The sequence below is a fragment of the Xenopus laevis genome, chromosome 3S, assembly GCF_017654675.1.
Source record: "Xenopus laevis strain J_2021 chromosome 3S, Xenopus_laevis_v10.1, whole genome shotgun sequence".
In the NCBI taxonomy this organism is placed as follows: Eukaryota; Metazoa; Chordata; class Amphibia; order Anura; family Pipidae; genus Xenopus; species Xenopus laevis.
In genome coordinates, this window is record NC_054376.1 from 23,325,025 (window position 1) to 23,345,292 (window position 20,268).

A 20,268-nucleotide genomic window follows, 5' to 3' on the forward strand; every position below is an offset into this window, starting at 1 on the left:
CTTCGATCTTCGACTACGACTTCGAAACGAACGATTATAACTAAAAATCATTCAACCATTCGATAATCGAAGTACTGTCTCTTTAAAAAAAACTTCGACCCCCTTCGCCAAGTAAAACCTACCGAACATCAATGTTAGCCTATGGGGAAGGTCCCCATAGGCTTTCCTTGCAATTTCTGATCGAAGGAAAATCCTTCGATCGATGGATTAAAATCATTCGAATCGTTTGATTCGAAGGATTTAATCGTTCGATCGAATGATTTTTCCTTCGATCGTTTGATCGAACAAATGGCGGTAAATCCTTCGACTTCGATATTCGACAGTTGAATATCGAGGGTTAATTAACCCTCGATATTCGACCCTAAGTAAATGTGCCCCCAAATAAACCCAATAGGCTGGTTTTGCTTCCAATAAGGATCAATTGTATCTTAGTTGGGATCAAGTACAAGCTACTGTTTTATTATTACAGAGAAAATCATTTTTAAACATTTGGATTATTTGGATAAAATTTAGTCCATGGGAGATGACCTTTCTGTAATTCTGAGCTTTCTGGATAACGGGTTTCCGGATAACGGGTCCCATACCTGTATTTCATTATACCTCCACCTCCTACAAATTTTTGAGGCAATTTTTGCTCAAAGCATATGTTTATAAAAAATTCCTATATTTTTAGGCAATATATATCATCAGCATCTCTTTATATACTGCTCCTGATATACAACTACCAAAAATGTCCAGTATGTGTGTGTGTGTGTATATATATATATATATATATATATATATATATATATATATATATATATATATATATATATATATATATATATATATCTCTGTATAAGTAGTGCAAGGTCAGCCAGTAGCATTTACTTCACTTACTTACAATAAATATTTATAGCATAAATAGACATCCCAGAATTCACCAAGTAAAAACTGTGGTCCAAGTGCTCAAGCTCCAGCCCCACAGCAGAATTTGTAAAAGAAACAAGGGTTGGTACTCCACCAGGCAAACATAGATGTATGTACTGTATATATTTATTAAGGAAACATCTTTGCCAGAGCCATAGGCCTTGTGGTTCCTATGGTTTCCTTTGTTGTTATATAGACTTGCACTCCCCAAACCATCTGCTTTTGGTGACTTCGTGGCATGAGTGATGAAGAATTAATGGAAATGGATGGTTTCTTACTTCCATTAAGCATTTCCCAAGCAGAAATGAAATTAAGATAGCTTATTAGACACGCTGAAGTACAATCATAGTTTCAGGCTTTAGAGACAGATGCAGGAGTACTATGCTATGTTGTCTTTGTAATAAGTCTAGTCTAGTAATGAGGAACGAAATAAATAAGATGGTGTATATAGTAGATATAAACCTGTGATGTCTTGTTCTTGTGTAGACCAGTAAAAATCCATAGCACTTTCACAGTTATAACTGGAATACTAAACCATCAGATAAAAGTGTGACCATGAATTATAAAACACAAATATACGCGTGAGTTCAGTGCAGACGTGTGTACATGCATTCAGCTCCAGCAGTATAGTATGTGCAAAAGACTGGAACTACCAAGTGATACAGAGGGAATAATGGATTGTTTTGCTTTTATGGGACAAAAAGACATAATACAAGGGCATGTATTATTGTATGGATTGAGCACCTGCATATTGGCCTTGGGCAAATAGGCAGTCTCAACAGGCAGTTCAGTAGGAAATATATCCATGTGAAGCAAAGAATCACTGGTAATGCCATTCCATTTTAATTATCTTATCTCATGGTTCTATTTAATGTCAATGCCAACATCTTCAATAAAATGTCCAAACCTTGTAAGCGAAATGCTTTTTGTACAGCTGCTTTGGTTACAGTAGCAAATTGTAATGCGGAAAATGTTGGCTCTTTATAAATAAACTGCTGTAATAAGATAACTGCAGAGAAGGCTTGTTTTTTCCCGACCTATTTACTCCTATTCCGTAGGCATTACTATGATCCAAACAGAAACATTTATATATATATATATATATATATATATATATATATATATATATATATATATATATATATATATATATATATATATATATTATAATGGGGTTTGTTGCACTTCGGGAATGTTCACCTTTAAAATAACTTTTAGTATGACATAGACAGTGTTATTTGGAAACAATTTGCAATTGGTCTTCATTTTTTTGTGGTTTTTCAGTTATATAACTTTCTATTCGGCAGCTCTCCCGTTGCTAGCATCTTATTTACCCTAGCAACCAGACAGTGGTTTGAACCCAAGATTGGAATATAAACAGGAGGGGGCTTTTAAACCATCTGAAAACCTATGAATTAAATATGTGCGCACATCCCTCTTGCTTTGATGTGAATATACAACTTTGTGCAGCACCCGGAATCACTTTAGAGACAATTAGGAGAGTGTGGCCTGTGGAGGGGTATATAGATAGATATAGATATATAGATATATAGATATATATATATAGAGATATAGAGAGATATATATAGATATAGAGATATAGATAGATATATAGATATATAAATTTAACTGCAGGAGCCGATACATAGTAGAAGCAACGTTCTTAGGACAATGCATTTTTTCTTTACTTGTTCTGCAAGGCAAAAATCTGCCCCTTATGTACCATCACAGGTGTACTGGAAAACACACCACTGTGAAGGAAAACTGACCTCACTCAACAGCCATTTGCTTATCTATTACAATTTTTCATCCATAGCTTACAGCAATACGTTAAAACCTGTAGATACATTTTTAGTTGATATCATGGATTTATATTCCTTCACCCATCACCCATCACACATCTTACCGGTACTGCAAACACGTGAGCATATTCCCACGACCCATGTGTACGTATTTTCCCCTAACACTGATAGGACTAGTAACAGTCGCTCTGAAAAACCAAGCAAGGTGACCATGACATATTCAAGGAGCAGTGAAATTGCTGGTGATTCAGGGATTACATTGAATGCATCTATCCATACATTCACAGCCATATATAGTGAATAAAGTACCCCCTTTTGTAAAATATAAGGATATTATAAGTTACCGAGGAGTTTCATGACCATATAAAAACACGAGGCCGAAGGCCGAGTGTTTTTATACAGGTCATGGAACTCCGAGGTAACTTCTAATATCCTCATATTTTGCAACTGGGGGTACTTTATTTATTATAATACACAAGTTTCGGTGAGTCATGTGACAGAAATGACATCAGAACTCACCGTTTATAACTGATGACATCAGAACTCACCGTTTATAAGGATATAATTTACAGGATATTCATGGCTTTTGTGTATTATACACAGATATGCACACAGGTATAGACCCAGCCATAGCTAACCTGTTGGCATATTTTGACCCCTGGATGTTCTCTGTGAGTAAAGTACTTTTCCAACACTCAGAAACACAGTGGCGTCCATCTTTAATGAGTCCATAGTAAACAATGACATTCTTGGTGGAATTTCAGAGAGAGACATTATGGGGAGGGGGGCTATAAAAAGTTGTTTTTCTGCAACCAGTTTAAACAGGTCAATGTCTTTAAAACATGGTGATAATCAGGATCTGAGGTTAAAGGGATACTGTCATTGGGAAAACATGTTTTTTTTTCAAAACACATCAGTTAATAGTGCTGCTCCAGAATTCTGCACTGAAATCCATTTTTCGAAAGAGCAAACAGATTTTTTTATATTGAATTTTGAAATCTGACATGGGGCTAGACATATTGTCAGTTTCCCAGCTGCCCCCGGTCATGTGACTTGTGCTCTGATAAACTTCAGTCACTCTTTACTGCAAATTGGAGTGATATCACCCCCATCCCTTCCCCCCCCCCAGCAACCCAACAAAAGAACAATGGGAAGGTAACTAGATAGCAGCTCCCTAAAGCTGGCCATAGATGCAAAGATCCGATCGTACGAATCATCGTACGATCGGACTTTCCCATCTCCCGACCCGCCACTAACCATTCAGATCAAAGTCTTACCAGTCAGATTAGTTAAAGAACAGATCAGCAATGTTCTGCCCCTGACAGCAATCGTACGATATCTATGTCCAACCAAAGCTAGTGACAGTCTCCCACTGAAAATCGTACGACGGCAATACACGCAGAGATATTATCGGCAGCCGACAGAAATTTTCTAACCTGTCCGATCGACCAAACGGCCGATCTCCGCCGGACGAAAAATGTCGGGACTCTCCACACACGGTTCGAAAATCGTACGAATCCTCGATTCGTACGATCAGATCTTTGCGTCTATGGCCAGCTTAAGGGTAAGGCTACACGAGGAGATTCGGGGAGATTTTGTCGCCTGGCGACTAATAGCCTCGTCTTTTGAGCTGCTCGTCTGCTTCGGCATTTTTCCCCATAGGCTACAATACAAAGTCGCCTGCCCTAATGCACACGCAGCGATGCGTTTTATATAGTCGCCCGAAGTATTGAAAACGCATCGCCACGTGTGCATTAGCCCAGGCGACTTTGCATTGTAGCATATGGGGAAAAACCCTGAGGCAGTTCGGGGAGATAGTTGCTCAAAAGACGAGGCGATTAGTCGCCAGGCGACAAAATCTCCCTGAATCTCCTCGTGTGGACTAGCCCTAACACAAGATAACAGCTCCCTGATAGATCTAAAAACAAGACTCAATAGTAAAAGCCAAGTCCCACTGAGACTGATTCAGTTACATTCAGGGCTAGGCCACACGGGAAGATTTCAGGGAGATTAGTCGCCTGGCGACTAATCGCCGTGTCTAATATCCCTGAATGGCTTGCTGGTATCTTACACCCGCTAGCACTAAAGTCGCCTGCGCCTATTCACACGCGGCGACACGTTTTTCAAAGTCGCTCGAAATTGCCTCGTGAGGCAACTTCAGGCGACTTTAGAAAACGCATCGACGCGTGTGCATTAGCGCAGGCGACTTTTCATTCTAGCCTATGGGGAAAAACGCAGAGGCAGTTCGTGGAGATAGTTGCGCAAAAGACGAGGCGATTAGTCGCCAGGTGACAAAATCTCCCCGAATCTCCTCGTGTGGCCTTACCCTAAGTAGGAGAAATAACAGCCTGCCAGAAAGTAGTTCCATCCTAAAGTGCAGGCACAAGTCACATGAGCTGGACAGCTGGGAAACTGACAAAATGTTTAGCCCCATGTCAGATTTCAAAATTGAATATAAAAAAATCTGTTTGCTCTTTTGAGAAATGGATTTCAGTGCAGAAGTCTTCTGGAGCAGCACTATTAACTGATGTGTTTTGAAAAAAAACATGTTGTCCCATGACAGTATCCCTTTAAGGGAAAGTTTGAGTGTACGGCAGTGGTTTCCAAACCTCTCAAGTCTATGAGAGCCACTGTCAGAAGGCGTTTTCTGGATATGCTCACAGCACCATAGATGAATTAGTCATAGCACATAGATACAAAGAATTCCTCTCCACGTGTGCTACTGTGAGGATAACAAAACATCAGGCTGGGAACCACTGGGGTCTACTGTAAGAAATTGTAAGAATCAGAAAGAAGACTCCATGTAAAGGGATAAGACCTAGTTGAACAGGTGGGGCAAGTCATATTTTTGAAACAAAAGAATAAGAGGAATGAACTTGGGTTCAAGGTTGGTCTAAGGTAATGTAATTAACTTAAAATCAGTAAATATTTAAAAGTAAAAGACACAAGTTAGAAGGTCCAGGAGATAAAAGCAGGATTCAAGTCCTGACTGGTATCAGTCAGTAGATAATAGAATCTGATTGTTCTGAGCTTGTAAGAAAAGAACATCAGAGGCAGTGGCCAGCTCCCTATTATATACCTAACCAGAATCTTTTTTACCGGGCCCCATAAAAAAGAGACAGTACTTTTATGCTACAAACATACAGTCTATGAGGCAGTGTGAGTTTATGTCAAAATGTATAACGGACATCAAATGTGTGTCAAGGAATGTAGCGATGAATACCAAGTTACATATTATGGCATTATATGTCTTAAATATTGGAACCCTTGCATATCCCTGAGGCTTTTGCCTGTCCATAATTCTGCGCAGTGGAGTTTGGGGGCCTCACACATGCAGATCTTGTTTTGGGGTTCCTGCACTTCAGGAGTTGTCCCCACAGACAGATGCTGGGTCCTATGAATGCTTTGGGGAACTAATGGTTTAGGGGCATCACTTGCGGGCGTGCAGAGTGTCCTGGAATTTGGTGCTGGTATATCGAACGTGGAATCCCTTCTTATTGATTGTATCATCTGAGTGGAACTTGATCGTCAATGCATCACCAGCAGAGTACACCTCCTCGGGGGGCTGTGGGTGACATATTATGAGTGATTTAGGCACAGGCCAGTCTGAAAGTATATAATCAAACTGAATAAGATGCAAACGGTATAAAAGTCACTGCTGATCCCACCTAAGCTGGACCCTCTCCAGTGAATCTCTAAAATGAATTTAGTGGCTTACTTGAAAAACAGTCTTGCACTAGTCTTCCAAAAATACACTTTTCTTGTCAGAGCCACACCACCATACTCTTCCACTGCCACAGCAAGCTTTGTACTTGTGCATACACAACAAATCATTTCATTACCAAACCTATGCTCAACCAGGATGCTGGGGCATCAAAACAGTATGGCAGCATGATGCTTGAAAGTACCTTGGAATGATCAGCAGGTTCTGGGGTCTAAAGTAAGTGACTAGAATCACTAGGGGGTGCCTAACAACTTGCCACCTTCCAGTGATTCTGCCTTTCCTTGACCTTTAAATAAGGGTATTTAACAGGCTTGGCCTTAGATATTCCAGTTCTGTAAACCTGCTCAGATCTCACTTAGTCTCACTGAGTTAATTGGGATAAACTGTTTCCCCAGGTCAAGTAACCCATAACAATAAAACAGATATATACTATTAATTGCTGTCAAAGTGCCAGCAAACGGTATGTGCCCAATTAAAAAAGCAAAATAGCATAATCAGTAAAGGCAGCAGTCTCAGTGTAAAAACCAAGACATATGTGTTGAAATTTAGTACTTACCCCTGACCCACAGAACCTCCCCAGACGAGGGGCTGCTTCATCTGGACCATCATACAATTCCATGTAGTCATATCCGCAGTCTGGTTCTTCTTCTAACTCAAAGCTCTGGAAGACCAGCTCCACACCATAACCAGCCTCCGACACAATGTGCCACAAACACTCTGTGCCAGAAGGGTGTGTGTCATCCCCTAACTTGGCGTGGGAGTAAAGATCCTGAGTACGGACTTCTGCATGAAGAGTGCCGCCACAAACTATGAAAGAAAGATGCACAGTTACATAGCTACACATCTGACTAGGCCACCAACATGATAAGGTCTATAAACAGCATGTTGGTTAGCATATTGACTTCTCTTAAAATTACACTATCATCACCTAAAGGACCATTTTAGGGTTTATAGATATCAGACATCTATTTTTATATTTTACGCTCACTTAATTTGGTGTTAGAGTTTGCTACTTGGTGCCACATATCAAGGATATCGAACAATATAGCCTCCAACTCCATGGTTCTAGCTTGCTGGGCATACTGGGAGCCAGATATGCCAATAATAGAAGTAAAAAAACTCGAGTGCAATGTTTGTTTCATGCAGATGGTGTGCAGTTGTGTCCTTGTGCAGTTAACTAGCATGTGATTTCTTGTTGCATGTACTAAAATGAAAATATTAGACCCTGGAAATCTGGCCTCAGCCCTGGAAGCTTTGTTTCTCACTTCAATTGAAAGCTTAGACAATGCGGCACAAAGGACTATAGTGGCTTTCTGAGCTCTCCTGTTCTCTCCGAATATGAACACCCCAAAGAGGTGCCTACCTACTGCATATGCCTTATTTATTTCCACTGGAGCAGAGGCAGTGAGCATGTTCAGTAGCATGCTGTGTAAGGCTAAAATTTTATTGATATTGCTACTTTTTATTTCTTGTTTTTCGATTTAATAACGCCTGGTTGCTAGGGTAATTTGAACCCTAGCAACCAGTAGGCAGCTGAAATTGCAAACTGGAGAGCTGCTGAATAAAAAGCTAAATAACCGTGGTTTTAACTCCATAAAAACACAAATAATAAAAAGTTTATTTAAAGGTTAATACACTTTAAACTTGACCAAATCCAATCTTTAAAATGAAAAAAATACTCCATGGTAGGTTTGCTTGCATCATATACAGTAAACTGTTGGGTAATTCAGGAGAATATTCCACAGGAGACACTTAGGACAGTTCAGAATAATGCAGTAATGATTAGGCATTAGGATATGCGACCGACGCAATGACAAACTCTCCCAGCCATACTACATTTGTGTATATTATCTGGAGGTCATTATTATAACACATCCATTAAACACTGGTCACTTATGAGACAATATGTGACTAATGTGTATTAGTGCAACACTAAGACTGTGCACATGCTCAGTGTGGTCTGGGCTGCTTAGGGATCATCATAAACAAAGCTGCTTGAATTCTGCATGGCTGGGAAGTAAGGCGGGGGCTCCCCCTGCTGTTCATAAGTATGATTGTTTCCCTGCTCAGCAGTTAGGGACCATCTGACAATTCCTATCCACAGCAGTAAATGAAGGGAGAATTTCACTGCATACAGTCAGGTTTCTTATAAAAACGGTACACATTTTTTAATTAAAGTATATTGGAGATAAGTTTCTTGTTCATTAAAGAAGTAAAAATGGGATTTTATTTTTTTGCCTTTACATGCCCTTAAAACTAATGTTAGGTGAGCAGTGAATAAGTAGCATGTGGAACACTTGTGCATGATCACTTTGACCATTTAGCTATTTGTTTTATGCTTGTCATTGCAGCTGACTGCAGAACATTAATATTTGTATAGAGACAACATTCTCCCACACACATATCCTTACTATCAAGCCCAGTCTTGTACATCACGTTTATATAATTCAGATGAAGAGCAAGTATTCATATTTAGGAAACACGTAAAGTCTATACAGGACCAAAGGCAAATTGTAAGGTAAAAGAACTTTTCAGAGGGTGCTTGCCTCATATTAGAGGCCTGTGTTGGTCTAACCAGGACATGCTCCTGGACCAGCAAACTGCATTTTCACCTGCTTAGACCCACTTCTCAGTCCAGTCCACAACTGCTTTATTTGCAACCTAACCCAGTACCTGATGGTCTATAATAAAGTTGGAGGTGACCACGCTGTAGACCAGAAGTGTCATTCTTATAAAACCCAGAAGTGACATTATCCAAGAGCTAAGGAAGGTGGCAAGTGAAGCAGTGCTTACGTTGAGACCCACTTACAACATATCGACATTTTAGCTTTTTTAACCCATGGGTCTCGACTGCAGAATTCTGCCTCATTTGGCATTCCTGCAGGGGTGGCATATAACTACCTAGAGTATATTCATACACCTTCTTTCAGGAACGTTAAGATCTGAAAAAGAGGAAGGTTGGCGGAGTGAGAGATTGCTATGCAGTCAACATGGCTTCCTCTGTCCAGACTATCCAGATGGTCCAGAGGTAAGAAATGGGTCTGACCAGATTTGGGTGGCCAGGCTCTGTCATGATTGGCCCAGATCATTACCAATATAAAAGCCAAGAATGCCAGAGACTGATCAACACCTAGGAAAAGTGGATAGTGGAGCTCTTGGGCAGTTTGGAGGTCTGGTAAAATTATCGTTAGCAAGAATGTTTCTCTTTATACTCCATTTAAAATGTTTGTGAAGATTCTCATTCATCCAGGTCATGGTATATATGTAGAAATAAGTCAAATCAACTGGACTTGCTGTATTTTTCTTGAAGACGTTTCACCAGTCATCCAACTGGCTTTCTCAATTCAGAATGACTTGTAAATAAAATCTTTTGGGAATAAATGTTGCTCCAATCAGCATAATGTGTTTATCATTATAAGCAAGGATATCATGAAGTTAGGTGTTTATTGTATTAGCATGATTGGAGCTTTGAGGAACTATTAAACCTTCCAGATTTTATGATGATTATGATAAACAGATTATGCTGATTGGAGCAACAATCCAGGGTATTTATTCCCAAAAGATCATATTTACAAGCCATTCAGATTGGAGAAAGCCAGTTGGATGGCTGGTGAAACGTCTTCAAGAAAAACACAGCAAGTACAGTTGATTTGACTTATTTCTACAGATACTCCTTTTCATACTTTCTGGGATACATGAGGATCTACTCAATGGTAGCAATAAAACATGCTAACCTCGGACTGGCCGGCGGGACACCAGGAAAAAATCCAGTGGGCCCCGGTCCTTATGGGCCCCCACCGACCATGATCCGCTCCCCCTTCAGCCAGCTCCATTAAAAAAAAATTGCATGTCGGCATGGTGGCGTCCACCCATGTGCGCATACACGCCAGCATTCGCGCATGTACACTGTGTGTCGGCTTTCGCACATTCGTGTCACGTGCACTATGGGGGCTCCTGAGGTGTGGAACCCGGTGGGCCCCAAATGTCCAGTCCATCCCTGCTGGTAGCTGCTCCATGATGCATATCATGAAATGTAGAGTCAAATGACTGACCTGATGATAGCTCTCCTAGGAAGCCTCTCTTCTGCACGGAGTTGTCAGACATAAACTTCAGGAACATGGTGTTGCCAGGAGAAATAATGGGATCTGGAATCTTACTGCCACAGAAGCGAGTGAGTACGGGAGACTGTGCATTACGCCCTGTATAAACCTCCACGTGGTCATACAGACACTCTTGGTGGGACTCCAGGTCCACTTCAGACACAGTCTGGAAGAATAGGTGAAAAAAGATAAAAGAGATGGACAGATGAGACATTAGAGGAGATTCGAAACTGGAAGCGTATACTGGGAAACTGCATAAGAGAAAAGGCCTTCTGTATTACAGGTATGGAATCTATTATCCAGAAACCCATTATCTTAAAGGCTCAAAAATACAGTAATGCCAATTCCCATATAGTCCTCTTTAAAGGAGAACTAAAGCTTAACTAAAGTAACTTAAGTAAAGGAACTTTAGTAGGGCAGAAATGTTTTACATTATGTTTTGGGCTTCTGTACCAGCCCAAGGCAACCACAGCCCTTTAGCAGTAAAGATCAGTGTCTCCAAAGATGCCCCAGTAGCTCCCCATATTCTTTTCTGCTGATTCCCTGCACATGTTCCATGTTGCTGCCACTTACTGAGCTTAGGGACCTACTTACAGTATACAGTACACACAATAGAAATGTCACAATATAAGGCTGATTAGTAATTAATACAGATAATTACTACATGGCAGCTCAGAAACCAGTGCAATTAGCATCAGAATATTATAATCAGCCCTGTAGCATCAGCTTATATTACAGGCAAATCTAATTTTCTGCTTGATGATTTGAGCCACTCAAAGCCAACTGAGCATGTGCAGTGTCACTGACACTCCTAACAGACTCAAAGATGGGAAACTCCTGTGACAACTTTGAAGGCCTGGATCATTACTACTATGGAAATGCTGAACCTCTAGATAGGGTCAATACATTCCGCATATAAAATATGCAATTTCTAGCCATAATCAATTTTAGGGTTTAATTCTCCTTTCAGAAATTAATTTTTTGTTTCCTTTTTCCTGTAATAAAAAACTGCACCTCGATGGGAACTTAGTGACAAAATAATCCTATACCATTTTTCTTTCATTTTGGTGACAAAATAATACTGTAGTCTAGAATGTCTCTCCATATTATGGAAAGATCCCTTGTCTGAAATCTCCAATATCCCAAGCAGATAATCGATCCCACACCTGTAATGATATCAAAAAGACATGCAAGAAGTGTTATTAGCTACAGTATGTGCACACAATTGGCTCACCAGTTTGACACGATGGCCTGGCGTGGCTGTAATTTGCCAAGTGCAAATCTTCTTGCTTGGGTACTTATCTGGCCAGTTAGGGCTCGAGATGGTCCCAGTGCTGCTCGTCATTTTATGGTCACAACCAGCTAGAAGAAGAATTTTTTCGTCAGCTGATAGTATAACTGCAAAGGATTCTGGATGCTTTGGCAAACATGGCCAAGGAATCGAACAATGTGTATTCATTGTAAAAAAAAGAGATAAGTAGAGAAGGAAAATAGGTTGTCCTCTGAATATCAATCCATCCAAATCCTTATTTTTGAAGAAATCTAATAAATGAATCCTATGGGGAACGTTAAAATATTTTTACGGGTCCAGAACTAAATCAACGTATGGGAAAGGGCCCAGCCAAGTGTTTACATCTCATTTAAGTAGTTAAAAGAACAGTATACTGCCTTTTTCCACATTGGTGCAATAAATAGGGAGATTTAACCCAGACACCTACCCCCCCCCATATGTAATAAAAGGCACTCAGGTCAAGTTTGCCCAGAAGCAGTAACCCATAGCAAACAATAAGATGTTTGCTGTTAAACAGGGAACTAGTAATTACTCACTGCTGATTGGTTGCTATGGGTTACTGTGCCTGGATTTGTGGAAAGGCCACCTAGGCCCGGGCCAAGGGCGGCAGGATTTTAGGGGGGCGGCATGCTGTCCAACCAAAAAAACACTGGGGATGTGCTGGAGATACAATCATTTTTTAAATTCCTGTGCACCACTCCCCATTGATGATGAAAATTTGCACAATAAAGGGAAGGGGACAGGGGCGACGAATGGCCTAGGGGTGCCCACTATGTAAATCCGGCCCTGCAAACTTAGTGCCTTTTATTACATAACATCCCTAATGTTTTTTGCAAATCTGATGGTTTAATGGTACACAAAACAAAAGGGATAAAGAAAAAAACCATAAGGGGCCCCATGAAGACGTTGTGGATGGTTGCGTTACCCTCCTTGCAGTCATGCTTGTTTTCGTGCAGGGTAAAACCACTTCGACATTGGCAGATATAGCTTCCCAGTGTGTTTGTGCACTCGTGCTGACAGCCCCCATTATCCTGGGAACATTCGTCCTTATCTGAAACACAAAGTAAAGCGCAGATTCAGCATTTCAGAAGGGAGAAAGATGGACTGAAAAAGCAACTTTTGGGTTCCCCCAGCCACCCCCCCCCCATACAGCACCACCACCACCATTACCTGAGAAAGTGAGGGGAGCACCACATAGAGAGCAGAGTAGCACAGGGGCCAGTGGAGTGCATGGATGGAAGATACTGCGTGAACACCTGTCACCTGCCAGCACACGGCTCCCCTCCCATACACATATATATATACCACCATTAACTGATAAAGGCCAAGCCCCCATATAAATGGGAAGCAGAATTGCCCATGAAGCACCCCTTCCCACAATTTTGTCTACCCCCTGGTCATCCAAATCATTAATGTACTGATGCTGCTGGTTAAAAAAATGTTAAAAATAAATCTTTATTTACTAAAATAATAATAAAAAAAGATAAACAAACAAGACCTCCCCCCCAAGCACACACCAGTCCCATAACGTCTCTGAAGGGAGGAGTGATACCCTTTCTTGGTGAGGGCTTTATTGTGGGTTAAAGGTGCCGGATGGATAAGAGTAAAGGAGGTTGGACAGGATTTTTTTGGGGGGGAGGGGGGGGGGCAGAAGGAAGACATGTGTATGGGTTATTTAAGGATGGCAGGAAGAAAAGTTGGAGCTGTCATTAAGGAGGACGAGTCTTTTTCACAGTTCGGAGTCTCATTCGAGGTCGGACCCTTTTGGGAGCCTGGTTCTGCTGCCCCCGGTTGACTTCGTTCAGCTGTTGCAACTTCTGAATGTTGTTCTTCTTCTCTGTAATGACAGAGGGGGGAGAAAGGGAGGATCGGAAGAGAGACAGAGGCACGTGTAGAAAAGACCGTGATGGAGGGAAAATATGTCAGGCAAGGAATATGTGAAAAGCATGTGAAAGCATATTTGGAGGAAAGAGATAAGATACGTTGGAGAAAAAAAAATGAAGAACAAAGCAAGAAACAGGCAGAAAATGCAGTGATGGAAAGATGGAAGGACAGGAAGATGGCGGACAAAGGAAGGAGTGACTGGGGATAGGGGAGTGCAGCCATTTCCTTGTAACAATCTAGGAAATTGTGCAGGAAGAAAGGAGACATCATGCAGCGTCCATGCCAAGCTCCACATGCAGCCATAACAAGGGGTGCAGGGCAGTACAAATTTAAGGCCTACATACCCTTCACCCCAGAGAAAGAATTCCATCATCAAGCCATTATTATTGCCTCATTCTGTTGTGCCTCTGTTTTGCTATGGAGTTTTGAATATCACAGTAACAGGTGTAACATTTCCTTCAGGTCTAGAAACCCTCAGCAAGCATCAGAAGTTAGCTTTCATTATTTCAACGGTGGCACCACTAAATGCTAACTGCTTCTTGGTTGCTATGGATAACCAGACCTGGAACAGTCATTTTCCCTCTTTAGTGTCCACATCACATATGTTTGGTAGAATCTGGATTTCAAGTGTGTGGCCTTTAGCTTTTTATATTGTGCCAATTTAAGTGGCTATGTTTTTTCTTATCTCTGCCACCATTTGGACACAGTAGACATATTTATGTGCAAGGGTAAAATGCTGTGATCAATGAAATCATCCACCCAACTTGAGCTATACTGGCCAATGTAGCAGCAAAGAGAGGAGCAACTTCATGTAAACACATTTGGTTTGGGAATTAACTGTTGGACAGTCAGGTGTCCACATACTTGTGGCCATATAGTGTACCATTTATTGTCAGAGTGATGGATACTTGCACTTCCCACAACTGCTGCTATATGTGTCTCTTAAATACCCTGGAGTGGAATCACAGATCAGCCCTTAATGCCCTTCAACATATCTTGTTTGCCTGACCTTCGCCAACATCTGGGACCAACTGCACTTTTGATGTATACCTTCTAAGCCACAAACTACCCATGTGCATTATGATGGAATACGGAATGATGACATTCCTAAGCAATGCAGGCAAGTGACAAAGAATCAGATGTCATCATCTCATAACAAACATTACCTTAGTCTTTATGGGGTGTCACAGACCAGACATCCCAAGTGCAAAGTTCAAGGAGGAGAAAGGAGAATGTGAGAGCAGCGTGCAGTTAAGGGGCTCACCTGAGAAGAAATTTGCTTGGAAACCTTTCTTAGACACAGTGTTATCAGATTTGAACTCAATGCGCATGTTATTGTACTGGGAGGTGATCACCGCCGGGAGCTCAGAGCCACAGAACTTCCCGTGCAGTTTGGAGTCTGAAGTTAGGCCACTGCGAACCTCCACAAAATCATATTTGCACACCTGAGCAGGTAGGAGAGAAGGGGGAAATAAAACAAAAGGAGAAAGTCATGTATCTTTCAGGAGCCAATGAACCTGTCTGTATTCTATTCTGTGGGAAGAAACTGGTGGGCACTGGGAGTATACAAAGTTCTTGCAGATGATGCCCTACGGACATTTATGACATATATAACTTTCCATTTTAACAGAGGTTTGGACAGTCAAATAAATGGGGCAATAGGAAACAAAGATAAGAACATCATAAAGTCCAAGAGCTTGTGAGCATTCGATTTTGTATCTCATTATGTAGACACCAACTGTGTTGTTTGGGTTTTATGTGTCTATACTAGTGGGATAAGCTTCCACTTACATCATTGCCTTCTGTCTCAAACTGATCAAACTTGAGTGAGATGCGATACTGGGTTGGGGCCACCAGCTGCCAGATACAGTTTTTGTTTGGAGGATACTCTTTGGGCCATCCTGGGCTGTTGATTGAGCCATTTAGTTTGGTCAGGAAGCCACCACAGGCAGCTATGGTGAAAAAAACAAAGACTACCGTTAAAACTCTGCCCAGATATCTGGTGTGCAATGATGGATTGAACTAAGCTCTTGAGATATTATCTCACCTTCACAGGACTTCTTGTCCTGTCCCAGTTCATATCCTGGATCACAGGCACACTTGTAGCTGCCCAGAGTGTTTACACAACGCTGCTCACATCCTCCATTATTAGGGCGGGAACATTCATCTACCTCTGTGGGAAAAGGCACCATGAATGAGGTGGAAAGGGAAGTTGCAAAAAATAAGAACTTACACTCGCACACCCTGGCCGTCCGAAGTCACACGAGTTCCAGGTGCTAGATGTTAGAGGAATTGGACAACCTCAAAAACAGCGTAGATACAAGACACACCAGCACAACTTGGATAATTCTAGCAGGATTTAACCTTGCTCGTTTATTTGCGGATGCAACGTTTCGGGGCGTGACCCCTTTCTCAAGCATGCATCCGCAAATAAACGAGCAAGGTTAAATCCTGCTAGAATTATCCAAGTTGTGCTGGTGTGTCTTGTATCTACGTGGAAAGGGAAGTTTACTTAACAATAAAAGCAATTAAGCAACACTTATGCTAAAGAAAATATTTTAGTGAGTTATAATTGTGAGTTCTCACAATATTTCCAGAAATGGTAAGTATTTTTAAGGGCTTATTAAGAATAAATAGTAGATAGATTCAGAGTAGATAAGAAATAACTGTATCAATGTAAAAAAAACAAAACATACAAGGCGGTTCCGCTCCTAAATGGGACTTGATGGAACCTCAGTAGGCAGAGAGGAAAATATTATGAGATGCAACTCAGCAACATATATGCCTGCAGAAATATATGTCAGGTGTCATCTGATAAAAAGTATAAAGGTCCCCGATGAGGCTTCTGAAGACAATGCCCAAACATAGGCACATCATTAATTCTCACTAGGTGATGCCACAGGGTCTGCCTCTTTGCTAGACTTGGCACACTTATAACGGAACCCTGTGTATATACTGTATACTGGCATCTCATCAAGTGCCTTGATTTATTCTTCTAATCATTGTATAGGGGAATGAATCCTACTGACCTTTGAAGTAGTTAAGTGAGAAGCCAGCCTTGTTGATTGAACCATCAGATACAAATTTAATCCATAGCTGGTTTGTTGAGCTTTTAATGTCATCTGGTTTGTCATAACCACAGAAACGGCCAACCAGCGGGCTAGTTTCTGAGCTGCCATCTCGGATCTCCAGATAATCATACGCGCAACTGTCATGCCGTTCAATCTGATGGAAGAATGAGCAAGCTTTGTGACATATGCTGGTTTTATATGCTTACACAGGCATATGATTTTGCATCTGTCTACTAACCCAGCAGTTCTGCTATACTTCTCTGCTATTTAAATAACTGCACAATTTTGGGAGAATTGTACTTACCTAGGTTAAACATTTGCTCTTCTACTCTTCTTACTTATTCTCTTGTACTTCCCCATATTATTTTCCCAATTGGTGTGCTAACCTTATTGGGTTAAATGCCTCTGTGATTATTACAGTGTCCTATCCCATGGTACTTACCTCAAAGGACTGGAATGAGATTCCGACATGGAACCCTTCAGACACGCTGAGCTTCCATACACAGGCCTTGTTGGGTCTGTAATCATCAGGGTAATTGGGGGACTGGATATGACCAGAGTCTTTCTTTACTTCTCCACCACACAGTGCTGCGAAATGAAAAAGTTAAAAGACTGAAGACTGGGCTGAAAAGATAAGATCTCATTTCCAGAAGTGAAGAGAACAATAATAACAATGGGGTAAAGCAAAGCCAGTGATGCAGTTCAGGAGTCTTGGGACTAGAGATGAAACACCAGGGCACAAGCTTTATGACATGCCTCATCACAAGAAAAGGGCTGTTAATTTCATTAGCTTCAATTGCCTGATACTTGACTCTTATAAATGAGAATTTCACGGACGTAGAAGCAATCCTTTCACTCATTCTAATCAAGCCAAATATTATTGCAGCTGCTCTGTACCAGATAAACACACATTTAATAGCATTCAGTCTTCACCAAACCTCCTCTAGGGTTGCCACCTGGCCGGTATTTTACCGGCCTGGCCAGTAAAAATGATGGTTGATCCCAATGTTATTAATAGGGAAAAAAGATAAATATATAGGAAGGCCGGTATTTTTTTCCAGAAAAGGTGGCAACCTTCTCTGAGGTCTTTGATGATGACTCTGATCTCTCATGCCACTGTTACAGTCATTTTGAAAGGTAAGCAAAGACCTGGAACTTTGTAGCTCTTACTGATCAATTCTTGCTTTGAATCCTAAACTGATTTTTAAGTTTAAGCCTTTTTTTAATATTTTGAAAGGCAGCATTTTGATTTCACATATATAAATATCGACACTGTTTGATGCTTAGTTTACCAGCATATATTCAAGTATCTCTTTTACATCAGGTTCTGTTGGATTCATTTACATCTCCATAACTGAACCACCCCCTTTTGTTTATTTCCCATTCCCCACATAAGCTACTCCCTAGCAATGGCATAACTTTTTCCTTCATCCAAAGCATGCAGTAAGTAATATAATGACTCACCCTAGACAGGACACATGGAAACCAAATATGGGATCATCTTAGGGATATCATTGACCCCTGTTAGGTTAATCAAAATGGTTTCACACCATAACCCCGGTTAGGCCTGCACCATTCCAGGGGCCTCCCTTTTTCATATGCTTAGAGCTAGTTCAATACTACAAATATACAGTATTTAAGAACAAGAATGCCAATTGATGTTTATTTCCAAACTCAATACACCATTTATTGGCATCCTATAGAACACAATCTTGAGTTACCATTTCTAACCAAAGAAGACTAATTGGTTAGAAATGGTAACTCAAGAACATTAAGAAGGCTAAGTCTAAAGAACATTTATAGAAGTTTAGTCATATGTAAAAAGTGTCTAAAATATAGCAGTGATTACTGAATGAAAAAGAATAGTCCCAACACAATAATGCAACATTACATTTGGTGGTAGATGCAAGTTAAGCCCCCCCTCCTACTTTCTACCTCTTTTCTTTGGAACCTCCAATTTAAAATGTTGGGAACTGTTGGGGGAATCTCAAATGCTGGATGTGTTGCAGAGTCTTAGGAACAGGAAATATGACAGCATATGATAATGTGGGAAAGAAAACCAGTTCAAGTAAGTTATGGGAGGAAGCTCAGGACAAATGCATTGGTGGGAAGGTGAATCAAACTGGAGTGATGTGGAAAGAAAACCAAGTAGGAATGCAAGAGATTTAGAGTAGGTTAAGTGCTGGCTCTGAGTCATAAAGGATGTTACAGCATTCAGCTTGGAGGTCTTTCTCTATTCCCACCATAAACAACAGATTCCTTTGCCTCTGGTTATGCCCAGATATTACTGCATAATAATAATAGCCAGCGCACACAAATAAGTCTAAGACCCATGTAAAGGTAATAAATGCTGTTGTGCTGAAACCAGTGGTGTAACTATAGAGGAAGCAGAACCGCAGCTGCAGGGGGGCCCCGGGAAAAGGGGGGCCTGGACTGCCAGGTCTGCTTCCTCTATAGTTAATAAGAAATCCCCCCCTTTCCCAGCAGTAGTGATGGGCGAATGTATCGCCGAATATGCGCGTTTCGCCACCAGCGAAAAAATGTACGAAACGCCTGCGAAAATTCGCGGCAAAAATTCGCCAAAAACGTGCACCGGCAGGATTTTTCAACAGTAACTGAACCCGAATCCTAATTTGCATATGCAAATTAGGGGCAGGAAGGGAAAGCAAGTTATTTTTCGTCACAAAACGCAAACCATGTTTTCTCCACGTTTTCCCTTCGGCCCCCAATTTGCATATGCAAATTAGGATTCCGTTCGGTATTCAGCCAAATCTTTCGTGAAGGATTCCGGGATTCGGCCGAATCCCAAACAGTGAATTCGGTGCATCCTACAATTTAATCAGCTGCAAAACATTTGTTTTGAGAAACAAATGATACAGTATTTTATACACAAAAGGCAATATGGCCCCTTTAAAAAGTTATCACATGTCAGTCAGTTGGTATGTCTGCAGCACAGGTCATAGCTTGTGGAAATGCTCAGCTGCAGTCTATAGAACAAATATGCCTCCTGGAAAAACAAGAGAGGTTGTAAGGCTACTAATGCTACCTCTCGACTCTCTGAATAAAGCATTACCCAACGTTCAGTGGAAAAAATAGCTATACAATTGCACATTCTACTAAGACAGGGAGTATAACCCCTTGTTCAAGAAAATAGTTCACTGAACTGGATGCCTGCTGAACATAATAATAGGCAAAGTAGGACAAACAGGATACTCAATGTTTGTTTATTGCGAGCTACTGAATCAGATTACTTGTACACAGATAATCCCCCTGCCTAAAGGACTTCTGCTATTCTGTGAGCCAAAACACACACAACAAAGGCTGGAGGGAAGAGGTTGTTTATACAGAGCTCATTATAATTAACCTAACTTGAGCCAATTACAAATGAGATAGCAAGCGGGAAAACAAAACAACACTCTGTTACTACTTTGCAGTAAAGACCTGAAAATAATATTACAAGTAGAATAAAAAGCTGAATGTATTTATA

At 40.9% G+C, this 20,268-nt stretch overlaps 1 protein-coding gene across 3 annotated transcripts in view; it reads right to left on the minus strand.

Moving 5' to 3' along the window:
• Positions 1 to 5,602: 5,602 nt before the first annotated feature.
• Positions 5,603 to 20,268, minus strand: part of bmp1.S (bone morphogenetic protein 1 S homeolog) — a 40,645-nt gene continuing 25,979 nt past the window's right edge. Inside the window, exons 10-19 of one of the 3 annotated variants that reach the window (XM_041587563.1) lie at positions 17,224 to 17,369; positions 16,740 to 16,935; positions 15,758 to 15,883; positions 15,502 to 15,662; positions 14,975 to 15,155; positions 12,752 to 12,877; positions 11,770 to 11,897; positions 10,488 to 10,701; positions 6,992 to 7,242; positions 5,603 to 6,276 (exon numbers count right to left, since the gene is read on the minus strand). In XM_041587563.1, the coding sequence (XP_041443497.1) occupies positions 6,142 to 6,276; positions 6,992 to 7,242; positions 10,488 to 10,701; positions 11,770 to 11,897; positions 12,752 to 12,877; positions 14,975 to 15,155; positions 15,502 to 15,662; positions 15,758 to 15,883; positions 16,740 to 16,935; positions 17,224 to 17,369 (1,664 nt within the window). In that variant the 3' untranslated portion in view covers positions 5,603 to 6,141. 3 annotated transcript variants of the gene reach the window in all.